The sequence below is a fragment of the Gymnogyps californianus genome, chromosome 2 (assembly GCF_018139145.2).
Source record: "Gymnogyps californianus isolate 813 chromosome 2, ASM1813914v2, whole genome shotgun sequence".
Taxonomy (NCBI): Eukaryota; Metazoa; Chordata; class Aves; order Accipitriformes; family Cathartidae; genus Gymnogyps; species Gymnogyps californianus.
This window is the reverse complement of record NC_059472.1, coordinates 137,125,833-137,139,757: the sequence shown is the minus strand read 5'-3', so window position 1 is coordinate 137,139,757 and position 13,925 is coordinate 137,125,833. Positions and strand designations below refer to the sequence as shown.

The 13,925-nt window shown below is 40.6% G+C and overlaps 1 protein-coding gene across 2 annotated transcripts in view; it reads left to right on the top strand.

Annotated features, from left to right (window-relative positions):
- Positions 1 to 13,925, top strand: part of SCIN (scinderin) — a 76,701-nt gene that overhangs the window by 51,067 nt on the left and 11,709 nt on the right. For both annotated transcript variants that reach the window (XM_050891280.1, XM_050891279.1), the window contains 3 exons: positions 9,289 to 9,381; positions 11,923 to 12,055; positions 13,751 to 13,839. In XM_050891280.1, coding sequence (XP_050747237.1) covers positions 9,289 to 9,381; positions 11,923 to 12,055; positions 13,751 to 13,839 — 315 coding nt within the window. The remainder of the gene's footprint in view (positions 1 to 9,288; positions 9,382 to 11,922; positions 12,056 to 13,750; positions 13,840 to 13,925) is intronic.

The following is a 13,925-nucleotide window of genomic DNA, read 5'->3' as shown; positions in this document are numbered from 1 at the left end:
ATAAAAAGCTCAGAGATATGCTGTCCCTGGAATCCAGCATCTCCCCAAGACAAATGCACCTTGAAAGGATTTTTTTTCTTTTTTCTTTTTTTTTTCTTTTTTTTCTGCAGGTCTGCCTCTTCCCAGCCCCTGTGCAGAGCAACTCTCAAGGGATCTCTGCTCAAGGTTGCCTTTGAATTTTCTTAAGTGAAAGTTCTGCAGTGCAGGAAGGGCTCAGGGAGGAAGACTTTGTAGGTTTTTTTTTCAGAGGAGCCTGCATGTGCACAGATTGCTGTTCTCTATCCAGGCCATATAACACTGGAGTAAAAGTCCTCTCGCGTCTGGGCAAGGGTGAAGAACAGCTGTATAGAAGAAAGTGTCCCATGTGTTGTGGGATCAATTCAGTATTTCCACCACCACTGAGTATGTAACGCTGAAGAAATATGTAAATATAATTATAGTATTTACGGCAAAACAGGTTATTAGTGCCAGGTCTTTTGCTTACATAACTGCCTATGACTTTGATACTACCTGGCTTTGCCTGTAAAAATAAGAGGTAGATAAAATTACATAAGATGGATTTAAATACTGGAGTAATTAGCGGTGCAACTTCTAATTTTTAAGAGCTGTAAATCATAGCCCCTTTGAGCATATTGTCTCCTTTAATCAAATTTTGAGGAGGTGTAGGAACATAAAAACAGAAATCAGTTAGTGGAGGGCACCTAAACTAGCACGAGGAAATGATTTTCAAAGAGCTAAGCAGGATGTATCTCCTGTACAACCAGGTGAAAGAAACATTCTTGCTTTTTCTCTTTTTCTGTCCTAATAAATATTTATTTCAAGCTTCATCAGGAGGCATTAGAGAAAATCTATCAAAATACTCTCTGGTTTGCTTTCTTAAACATTAGGGTCCAAATCTGTGCTTTGTCTTGGATGCAACAGTTTGGGTGTCACACCAGAGAGGATCCCCTGGCATACCTGATCTATTGGGCTGTATGGGACTGGAAATACTGAGCTTGTGAATACAGCCAGTGGTGCATTGGGAAAATATTTCAGTGCCCTGAGTAGCTTTTTCCACCTTCCCATCTCATGGACTAAGTGCTGAAACACCTTGCTGCAGCTCCCTCTGCTCGCCCTAATGCTGCCGTGTATCACGGCTGCCTGCTGCTCCTTCCAGCCGCTATGCATCCCCTGGGAACACTGGTTTTCTAGCAGGGTGTCTGGCTGCCGCTGCTGCTGCTTGAAGCTTCACAGAGTATTTCATAGAATCATCGAATCATAGAATGGTTTGGGTTGGAAGGGACCTTAAAAATCATCTAGTTCCAAGCCCCCTGCCATGGGCAGGGACACCTTCCACTAGATCAGGTTGCTCAAAGCCCCATCCGACCTGGCCTTGAACACTTCCAGGGATGGGGCATCCACAACTTCTCTGGGCAACTTGTTCCAGTGCCTCACCACCCTCATACTGAAGAACTTCCTTACATCTAATCTAAATCTACCCTCTTTCAGTGTAAAGCCATTACCCCTTGTCCTATCACTACATGTCCTTGTAAGAAGTCCCTCTCCAGCTTTCTTGTAGGCCTCCTTTAGGTACTGGAAGGCTGCTATAAGGTCTCCCTGGAGCCTTCTCTTCTCCAGGCTGAACAACCCCAGCTCTCAGCCTTTCTTCATAGGAGAGGTGCTCCAGCCCTCTGATCATCTTCGTGGCCCTCCTCTGGACTCTCTCCAACAGGTCCATGTCCTTCTTACGTTGGGGGCCCCAGAGCTGAACACAGTGCTCCAGGTGGGGTCTCACGAGAGCAGAGTAGAGGGGGAGAATCACCTCTCTCGACCTGCTGGTCATGCTTCTTTTGATGCAGCCCAGGATACGGTTGGCTTTCTGGGCTGCAAGCACACATGGCCGGGTCATGTTGAGCTTCTCGTCAACCAACACCCCCAAGTCCTTCTCCTTAGGGCTGCTCTCAATCCATTCTCCGCCCAGCCTGTATTTGTGCTTGGGATTGTCCTGACCCATACAGCCTGCCATACTCCTCGTTTTACCCCAATATTGATGTGGTCCAGCCTGCTACAGCCTTAGGACCAGCCTGCGTGGTGGCACTGCAGATGCCCTGCTGCAAAAGTGGAGGCACTTAAGGAACAAAAAGCTGGAAGTTTTGTGGATTTTAGCAGATAAATATTCTTTGTGTCTGAGGCTCCCTGTTGGCATTAGTTACTGATTTATTTTCTGCTATTTTCCAACACTTAAGCATGTACTGTCAGGCAGCAGATAAGTTTTTTAATCCACAAGGCTTCCAAACTGAGATCTGCAAAGCTACAAAGACTTCAGCATGTGCCTAACTTTATGTACCAATAAAGCAGAAAAAGAGGCATCTCAAGCACATGTGCAAGTCTCTGCAGGATTTGGGTCTCATTTCTAATACTTCTGCTGGTATCAGAGGAGGATGTAACAAAGGAGTAAGACTAAAAAAATGAGGTAGAAAAGATTAGTATAAATGCAAAAAAGATGTAGGGGTGATTACTTACTGCATTTTTAATTATGCTGCAGGTAGGCAGGTCACTGAACAGCTCAATTCTCAATGTTCAGCAGCAGTAATGGTTACAAAAAGACTGCCGTGTTTGCAGTTACTGCCATTCACCCTCCCCATTTCTTTAGTGTGGGATCACTGTTCAGCTTGGAGGCATATTAAAAGCCAGACATTTGAAGATAACATAGGCTGGGGATTTCCTCAACTAATTTCATGCACACCCGGTCTCAGTGTAAATAGCTAGCTTAGATAGAGCCAGCTGTGCAGTCCCAGCAGGACCGAAGGTAGCTTGTTTTACCTTGGAGGCAAACTATTGAAAAACATTGAATTTGTACTCTCAGGATGGATCTAGATACTTTTTTTGTGAACATGTTATCCATGGCCTGTTTCACAGAGTGGAAAATTAATGTTAGAATATCATTATCATACCAGTAAAGGCTTTATATTCATATTACCCCAGACATATATGCAAAGTTGCAAATATTGTATGAAAAGCTGCCAAAGCCTAATGCCCTACTTTTAGGAAGTTAAGCATAGAGCTATGAATAAAATTATGATTTGCATTTGAAATTCCTGAGACAACAGAAACTGGCTAAAAATGTAGGCCATAGTTTATGCATCGAAAGTGCCATGAGCAACTGATGCATTTTGCTAATTTATAGCAATCTGAATGCATACAGATCAGGTTTAGACCTTAATACCAGAAAGTCCTTTTGATAAATTACATGGTAAACCCCCCAAAATTAACAGCATGCCAGAACTGTTTGTTAACATAAAGCATCCTTTTGTCCGCTTCTCAGTACATTATGGCTGTTTCCATCTTATTTTCAGCCTCTGTTCAGGCAGGTGGGAGGTCTTGTGCTCAAGGTGAGTGTGTAATGACATCTGTTACTGCTGGAATTGCTAGTGAGAGGCAATTTCAGGCAGAAATCCTACTAGCTACCTAGGAGCAGTTTAGTGAGAGGATTTTTTTTTTTCCCTGATGAGAATGTAATTTTTTGTAAGACTATGAGTCTTTGGTCAGATTGATGGAAAGAGCTCCAAGTTACAATAACCAGTGAAATAAGCATATTCAGCTATTCATAATGTGACCAATGTCAAAAGTCATTTTTGTCTGGACTGGAATATCCTCTGCAGTGGTTGTGCTCTGGCAGGAGAACCAGTACGCCAAAATGATTAGAAATGAAACTGTGGCCAGTTACGTTAGCAGCAAAGCCCTAAAGCCGCCTCTGCCTAATGGTCCTCTGGGCGTATGTCTGCGCCTGTGCCCAGGGTCAGCCAGGTGGTTACTAGCCTGCCTCATGTTCATCCCTTCCTCTCTCTGCTGGATTTTTTCCTTTTGCTGGCTACTGGAGAAGATATTTGAGGCAATATTTATTTCAGAGAGACATTCCTTGTAATATTCTTCTCTGCTATGAAGGTTAATAAAAATCTAAGCCTTTATCTGCCAATGAGTTCACGCTATGCCTATAGTTCAGACCTGTTGTCCTGCACAGAGGATTTATTCTCTGTCACAGCCTACACGTGTACCTTGAGTTTGCAGGAGCAGGATATACTTGCTTATGTCAGAGCATGCAAGAAAATAAATGATGAGCTACTAATCCTGATTGTTTCCCAAAAGTATTAAGTAATAAAATGTCAGGCCCACAAGACAGCTTTAAGTTAGGTTAATGTCTTGCTTTTCTATCTATGGCTTTTAGCATATAAAGAGGGGAATTTGAGTGTTTTTGAGATCTGACACTTGGGATCACAGCCACAACAAATAGTTCAGTTTCAGACCCAGAAACCTAACCCAAACTGTGTATAGTAAGAAGAAACACAAACACAGTGCTAGTGTACACAAGTTAAACTGTACTAAACTGGTTTTCTCTCTTAATTAACCTTTACCTGACATGTTCTTCAAGTATTGTTTTCCTAGTTGGATTTTCGGCCTCACTGAACTCTTTAAACTTCTTGCTCCCATTAAATCAATATCAACTATTTTATGATGCAGAGCTGGTTTCTCCAGTTATGAAGACAATGTTTGCTAAATTTCTCCTTTTGATGAGTTTATTTTAAATTATTTACCTTGTCAGATTCCTACAGATTAGAAACCTTTTGTCTGTGATTTCTTCTATTCTTTTTTAAGGGCAACAGAGTGGAATTTCACTTGTCAGTAAAAGCTTTGGCTCTGTATTTTGCACTTCTCTGAGGGGGTGCAGATATTTACAGAGACGAGCTCGTGCACATGAGAATGGGAAAGGGGATTATGGTTTTGCAGGCAGGATAAGCTACATTGCGTTTACCACAAGACAAGAGTGAACTTGGGCAGTTGTTGTAGAGGAACTGATGTTCTGTTGGTTTCCACTACGATATTCTTGGGCTAACCTAAGAGTGTCAACATAAAGGTTTAACAGAACTTAAAAAACCAAAACTTTTAAAATTAATGCAGATTGACTTTCTATTATACCCTCTCATAGACAAGGTCTAACGGTGTGGAGTTAATGAATACTTCTGCTAAAACAATGCTAACTCGGCAGTCTGATGCTCTCATTGAGAGATAAGCTGGCATTAGGCTATAGCCGTGTAAAGCAAGGTAGGCTCTGCTGTAGCCAGCTATGTGCATGTCTTATTCTGAAATAGCTGTGAAGCAGATTAAGCCTCGAGTGGTTAAACAACCTCACATATACCATGAGGTTAGAGGGTGCACACCAGCGGTCACTGCAGAATAGCAGCACATGCCTGTGTGCACCTTCGCTGAGGGCAGAGTTGCTCACGCTTTTCTCAGGACTCTGATAAACCTGCACGCAGGCAGCAATGGTGGGGAGAGGATAAGCATCATTCTGTGGTGGAGCAACAGCGAGCGAGGGCTGGTTTGAGACCTTAATCTATCAATGGCAGGTAAGGTGAAGTAATATGAAGAGTCTCTGTGGTTTGGAAATCAGCAGCTGCAAAGAAAGATGCTAAGCCCAAAGAATGAAGAAGCTGGGGCGTGGGTATGCTTTCAGGGCCCCTAATTATTCTTTAGATTATTTCTACTGCAGTAAATAATAATAATAATAATAATAATTTAAAAGTGGTTTCAAAACCTGTGTGTGCACCTGTGTATTTATGAGAGGTCTGGTTTGAAGTTGCCGGTATGGTTGGACGTCCGGGGAAAAGTGTGGCTAAGCTATTTTGCATCCCTGAGAGAGCATTGCTATTTTCAGGTGTGTAGGGTGGATTTGTGGGACTGAATTCTTGGCAGGTTTGCGAGTCAGGGTCTCGAACCTCAGAGCAGCCCAGGAGAGCCAGCCTAGGGCTGTCAGTACACAGGGTCGTAAGACATAAAGACCCAGTGGAGCAGCCTGACTGACTGTATAGGGAGAATTATATGAGCAAGGTCCTGTGTATATAGGTACCACAGGATTTGTGTGAAATTAAGAGTATATGTCGATAAGAATCAGAAGACTCATTGTCCTTTAAACTGGCTGTTGGTTTAAGTAATTTTATTGGGGAACCTTGCTGAAAAGCTTTTAGAGCCTTTGACTATAGTCTCAGCTGGCATGATTTGTTTTCTTTTTGATGCATCACATGAGAATTATCTGTATAAAGCTGAGGTGCCCTGGAGAGCTGCAGCTCAGCCAGCCATATGCTTACGTAACGATACAACCCAATTCCAGCATTGCAGTTAGCTGTTGTTCAATACACACTTCGTAATGTTTTTGATAAAATTATCAGTTGTCATAACATCCAGGCATATGTGTGGCTGCGTGTGGACTCAGCCGTATCACGGGAGTTTGCCTTAGAAGGAGGAAAGACAACTTCTCTGGAAGGAATTTCTTTGGGACAGAACTTAACATTTTTTTCAGCATAAATTGCTTTCTGTTTAAGCACAGAATGTTTCCTCCCATGATCTGTCTCATCCCCCAGTCTATAAGACAAACTGGCTGAAATTAATGCATGTTGGGAATGACATAAGTTGTTCCTAGCAATGCAAAAGTGTACTGACTATATGTATTTCATACTGTATCACTTCATATATTGAGTATATATAGGGCATGCCGCATCTCTTCACAATTGGTGTCTTCACATGCCTTAGGTCGTTTTAACCTCGTATCATCTTCTGGTTTTGATACCAACACACACAGGTATACATACCCGTTAGTGATTCAGCTCAAGGCTTATTCCAACGGCTGCGTTGGCTGCACAGCCCTCCTCACACATCCTGGATTTTATCTGGTGGGAGGAGAAGCACATCTTGTCCCTTCTTAACAAGGGTCACCAAAATGCCAGGATCTACAAGCAACTGTGACTTCAAATGCAAGAGAAGGGGGCACCCTCAAGACCCTTCTCCATTTATTTTTGGGCTCCTCTGAGAAATCGCAGAAGAATTACAAAAATGAGTAATATTGCTTTTCTGCTCGCCTATGCTGAAGCACAGGGCTAGCTTTGGCCAGAGAAGCTACTGTGCAAGCTGCTGTTTAGTGAATTGTGAATGGATTTCCCCAGAACCAGAATGTCTCTGCCCTTTCCAGGGCAGTTCATCTCATACCTGTAACTGCACCTGCGCAAGGGAGGTTTTGACTCCTCTCTCTATGCCAGTACTGATGAACTGAGATTTCCCAAGATAAGACTTAGGGAGTCTGACAATAATTCTCTATCCAGTTCAGAAAAACATCTCTAAATGCAGTTTTAAGACACCAGCAGGTCAGACCAGCAATCTAAACTGTGCTGGGGCCAATTTTAAAGCCCAATTTTTAAATTACAGAGGCTGCTTGGTTTAATTGCCACCAGAGTGGAGCGCCTGAACTGTGCTGTGAATAGAGAGGCTGCTTCTGTCAAGATGCTCGCACAAACACCAACAGGCGCTATTTAGCCTTGTTTAAAAATATTCAGAGTGGCACTTGCATAGTTTTCAAAGACCCCTGGGTAAGCAGAAAATTTTGAGAGCAGTTTATTTTATATCACTTCAAGCGACTTCCAACAAAGCTGCAAAATAATTGTGGTGCCACAGGTATTCTATATGCACGGCAAGGAAAATGCTGACTTTAACTGTATCAGGAATCACAATTTTTGTGGGTTTTTTTTGGTGTATTTTTTTGCTGGAAATACCTAATTAAGCAGAGAACTAGTGAGTATGGACTTCTGGAATTTTTATTAACAGGACTCTTTTACCCTCTTAATTGTTACTGAAAGTCAAATGTTATAAAACCCTCAAAACTATATTCAGTGTCTGTTCAGGTAAAGATGCATGCCTGTTATTGGGCAATTTTCTGACTCTTGCATTACAAAGACAACATTATTCGTGGTGCTTTACGGCTTGTGTGTAGGCTGCTGGTCAGTGTGAAAATCTAGGAAGGGAAACATTTTCAGAAACCTTGTGCTGATATGTCACATATGCCCACTGGTTTTAGCCACTCACCAGCATGGTGGCACTCTGCTATGAACACATACCCCTACTTGACCTATGCATTAGTAAATCTATAGCCATGTAGCGTAAATTCAGGAAATGCTTACTGATAGCTACTGAAGAGCTACTGGTAACATCTTTCTTAAACACTGAAGGCATTACTTCCTTGTCTTCAATGTGTCACAAGTAAAATATTTTAGCTTAAACTGCAGCAATCACACTTGACAAGGCTTTTTTTTTTTTTTTTTTTTACTATTTTACTGGCTTTATGAGGTCAGGAAACTCCACAGATGGCAGATTTATATTAAATATTTAGGCTATATTGGTTTTTTTCCAAATTCTTTGCAGCTGTATGCTTTGTCAGGCTTCCCTGTTACCAAATATTTACAGTGTTTTTGCATGTGACTCCATGTTATATGCAAATGCACTGCGTCAATAGGAAGGTTGGCACTGCCCATGTACTTGATGTTAATATTTAGTTACTCAGACATATCAATTACTACTACCTTCACTCTGGAACATAATTTCATAGAAATCCATAATATTCTGTGTGTAACATTTGGATCTGGTCATGGATGAATCATTAAGGAAAGATCATTAAGAAAGGGTAACTAGGATCTAATAATGGCAACCTGACTATAACATATTCTTGATGAACCTCTGTAAATTTCTTGTAGTGATAGTTGTTATAACATTACCCATGGTGTAAAACTACTATGTTGTAAAACAACCACAGTGTTAAAATTGATATTCTGGTGGTGGAGCAAAAAAATGTTTTTCTCACCCCATAAATTTTTTTCAAGACCCTAGCTAATTTTTCCCCCTTAAAATGGGATTTAGAATCTGTAATTTTTAAGATTCTTGAATTCATAATCTGATACTTTATATTGTCAATTTAAATATTTTAAAAGATAATTTCAACTCATATATTTCACTTTGTCTGTTTTAATTTTAGTATTGTTAAACATTTTAAGAGTAATGTCATTCCAAAAATTGTAAGACGTGCTTGCCAACAGTTTAGAAGTTACTGGGAGGAAAAGGGGCAGACAGACATATAAACACACATATAGAATAGGATCACATAAACCTTTCTATTCTGTGTATTTGTGTGTGTATATGTCCTTTGAAGTTTTTCTCTATATATCATTTCCTATCCTAGTCTATAGATGACCAGCAAGGTGGCTTGCAGGAAAGACAGCATGTAGATCTAAAGCTGCTGGAGATCTGACACAGTTATTTAAAATTACCCATGTTTGCCAACAAGTCACCCATGAGTTTGGGTTTAGATTAGATTACATGTAAAGATGATCCCGATTAATCGATTACTGGGACAAAACATTACAGTGTTTAGGTATTTATACTACAGAACCTACTCCCTCTCTACATTGAATTTGTTATTCTCTTGTTGTACAGGTTTTAGGGAGCAAGCCAGCGCTTCCTGAGTGTGATGATGATGATGATGAACTGGCCGATATTACAAACAGGAGAAGTGCTAAACTATATATGGTAAGTAATTTATATTTTTTTTACTTAGGTACACTCAACAGTATTCATGCACATAGTGCCCTCATATATGGAGTTTTGGCTTCAGTTACAGAACTGCAGTTGTGTTAGTTGATTTGCAGCCAATGGACAAGTTTCTCAAAGGATGTCAATCAAGACAGCACAGGTAATTTGAGGAAAAAAAATGGATTACAGTCCTGTTTACTCAGGAAACAAATTAAGCATGGCCTATGAACCACTCAGTGCAGTCAAAGAAGAATAAACTGGTCTTAAATCAAACTATATTTCCTGTCTTCTTGATTATAGCAGTGAGAGTTTTAGTAGTCATATATGATTTCATTATTCTTAGCAGAGTTTGAGATGGACAGTTATGTTATATTTTATATATAAATCCAAAGGAATTTGAATGCAAAACTCCTTTCTTTTGCAATGCCCTTTTCCTCCTTCCTTACCTGCAATGGCTTAACACTGACTAGGACACTGCCACTGCCAGAAAAATTACCTGTAAACAAAATGGATTAAATATTTAGTCCATTTAAATCACTAGGAGTTTTATGATTACATTCAGTGAAGTTACGATTTTTCCTCAGGTCATGCTAGGCATACTGCTCTTTCCTAGAAGAGGCATGGAATTTATTCTTCAAACTAACAATACAGTATCGTACCTATATACAAGGCTACACAACTATTTCTTTTTCTTTTTCTGAAAAAAACCCAAACTATTTCCAGGCCTGTGTTTTCTCTCTCTTCTTTTTTTCCCCACAGCTCCCCTTTCTTTCATATTCTCCCACTTGAGAAAAGAAGTGAGAAAGTATTTGGAAAAGGGGGATGTTGTTAATGAAATCTAGAAAAGACTTTATCCTCCCCCCTCCCAATAAAAAAAAGATTATTTTCTCCTGAAGACTGCAAGAAGAGTATTTTTTTTACAAGCATTAAGCATCTCATTAGCATTGAGATCTGGACCTTTCTCTTCAGCACTTTGTGCTCTGGCTCATGCAGTGAGGTTGCCTTGTGTGACAGAAAAGAACCTTTCACTGGCATACCATGCACTTTCTTTCCCTTCCCATAGTCACTTAACAAGAAGGGTTTGGTCAACAAGTGGCAACACTCTTGACAGCACTAAGTGCTACTGGATCCCCCTGTGTGTGACCTTTTAGGTGCCATCTACAGTAGCTTCAAACCTGCTGTGAAGCGTGAGAGGATGAGTCACTCCCTCCGCAGCTCCTGCATCCCACAGACCACAGCAGGATGGAGCCACCTCTCTCCCTGCCTGTTACGTGATCCTTCCCCTACCCTATGTGTGGCTGGGGTTTACAAGAAGCCTATATGAGGTGATCAGTGTTACAAGGACATTTTTAGTCCTCGTTGTCTATGAGCTGTGTTTAGTTCCCATTAATCATTCCATTCTTGCCAAAACACCGGGCACATATTTATTTTTATAGCAAGGTTTTAGGAAAAAAAAGAAAAAAAGGAAAAAAAAAAAAAGAAAAGAAAAAGAAGAAAAAGAAGGCCTGCACGTATGATCAGGACCATTGCTGTAAGACAATACTAGAGAAGAGGAAAGTGCTTGCAGTGAATTTTGGATTCCTAAGAACTCTCAGAAAATTCTGTGGATATCTAATAAATTCCCTAAGTACACAGGTCCTGCTAACAGAGCTCTGTTAGCTAAATTTAAATGTGCTGCAATATAACAGTGAGTGTCAAAGTCAGGAGACAGGTCTACCGTGAGCCTTCACAGTAGGTATAACAGTTGATTTTTATTTGTTGTATGCAGTGGTAATTTCCATCTTGTGCTTCCATAATATACAATATAAGATATAATGCTGTATTTAAAATTAATATTTAATTATTAAAGGAAATAAAGACTGCTAAAAAATTGGAAGCCACAACAGTAATAACTTCAGTAGTAATAATAGGTCTTTTCAGCCACGCAGGAGTGAATTTTAAACTGTTATAAAGGTCTACATGAACTTACAGTGGTGGTAGAGGTTACAAAGCAGATTCTGCAACAGGTCTTATACGACAGTTTCCAATTAAAGAACTGTAGGTTATAAATGTAGGTATTTCACTTGTCAAAATCAGTGTAGGACTATTTTATTATAATTTCAAATGCTCTTGTTCAGCATGTGCGTGTACCTTTGGCTTCAGTGCGGGTTGTTTGGTAGCAGAAGATGACACCTAGGGACTGCACCAGTTCAGCTGAGCATAAAAGGTGGGCTGATGAAAATATGGATTTTTAACTGTGAGGTGTTCACTGAATGAGCAATTGCATTGAAAGTGGAAGAAAAATGGATTTATTTTAAGAAGTTGTGAGACAGGGATCCAACAAACTCACTAAAATTAACACTACATCTCCCTCTATTGGATGTAAAATGAAATTAAACAAAAAAATCATTAGCCTACCTTGCTTTCCAGCAGCACACAGATTTCATACAGCCATTTATATAGGAATAGCGACTGATTTTTATAGTAATTTTGGGAGCAGAAATTAATTTGGTTATAAAAACCAGAGTTGATCTGAATTTGAAATGATTGCTTTCTTAGGTGTCAGATGCAAGTGGATCCATGAAGGTGTCCGTGGTAGCAGAGGAAAACCCCTTCTCCATGGCTATGCTTTTGTCTCAGGAGTGCTTCATTTTGGACAACGGTGCTGCGAGGAAGATCTTTGTGTGGAAAGGTAAGAGATCACTTCTGTTGCAAATGCAGAAGCTACACAGACATATCTAAGGAGTCGACACAACACCCTTGGGACACTAGCAAGAATTCAGTACTGGCTGGACAGAGTGTCCTGCACACAGTTCATCTTGGTGCGGTCAATGGACAAGGATTGCTCATGTGAGTAAGGGCCTCAAGACCAAGTCCTACCTATGGATCCTGGCTATTTTTGAGGCATCTGTAAGCTTGGGTGCTTAAATGCTTATCTAATTGCAATTATAGAGCGAACATAACGAATCTACAAGGTTTGTATATTGCCATCAAATCCCCATCTTCTGGGAAAAAATCTGGACACTGAAGGTTTGATAATGGGTAGATATTATATTTCCATACATTACTTCACAGAGGTGTGAAATTGAAACGGGAATGTCCCAGGCATCAACTAAAAGCATAAGCTTGCAAAAACTTTGATGCTGCTTTTCTTCTTGTGAATATTTCTCTGTAGTATCATCAGTGCTTGTAGAAGTGTCTGCAATTGCTTTGACTGAACATTTCCCAGGAGAATACTACTACTGGGGAATTAGGTCTGGACATCTTGTAGCTGGATTGTTGTGGTGCTGCCATTGCATCCACTGCTGAGTATCTCCCCTTTTTTGTCTGAGGCAGTGTATTAATTATTAGGTGGCATTTGCATTTCTTTTTACCATGTGCAATAGCAATTAATTAATTGATGCCGTTGTCAAATTGCTAAAGTCAGTCCAGGAAGCATTGTAAGCATTTTGCTTGAAAACTTTGCAGTTAGGGAAACATCCTTTCAAAGAGAGCATTTTGGGAGCACTGTGCTCAGATAGCCAATACGATCAGGCATAAAATAAATAAAATAAAATTTAGGCCCTTTGAATGTGGCCCTATGTGCTCCTCTGTGCATCCTCACTTTGCTGCTGTTGGTAACAATAATGTGTGGAAAAACCCCGTAAGTCTGTGAGTCTCACCTTTGCACTGGGAGGCTGCAGTGATGATCTCTACTGGAAGTCTTCAGACCACTAAGCTGAGGAGTGTGAATTACTTCGCTAATAGTCTCATTCGAAATGGAATACAATGAATAGCTTATCGGAGCATCTTATGAGCCTAAGAGGTCTTTGGAGTATAGTCATTGACAGCCAGCTGGGACACAGACCTGATACACAATATCATCCCACAAAGACTTTCAGAGATGTCTTAACACTGAGCAAGGCTGAACAAGGAGCAGCGGATGGGGAAGGGTGGACAGCACAGCCAGACGAAATGGCAGTTTCTTTTACTTGGACTGTGGTGCTGCCTGAAGAAGCGAAGGCAGTTCTGGACAGCAGCTTTAACACATTGCAGCCCAGCAAGGGAGGATTCAGAGAAAAGAGCCAGGGTGTTCTTGTACCTTGAACCAAGCAGATATTATGAACAGCATTTTTTTGATAGAAACACACACACTAAGCAAAAACCAATGCCTTCCCTTTTTTTTTTTCATTTTTATTTTAACTGTTTTCAAAGCCACTGAGGTACTGTTTTGGCCATTCAATTTTGTGTCAGTCATCTTGCTCACGTTACGTCCTGCATCTGTGTTTCTTCAAGACTGAGGCAAGAGCAATGTTGAAGAGAACCTGGCTCAAGGACATCTTGTTTTTGCAGGATCTGTGAGCTCATTGCCCTTTCCCATGTATTGTTATCCTTCTGTTTTAACCAGGCAAAGATGCTAACCCACAAGAGCGAAAGGCTGCCATGAAGAATGCTGAACAATTCATACAGCAGATGAATTATCCTGCCAACACACAGGTGCGATCTGTTTATGTGATGGTACCAGGAGAGCATGAGCTCTGTTAAAGACTTTGTTTTTAAATCAGCAAAAAAATATTTTAAGG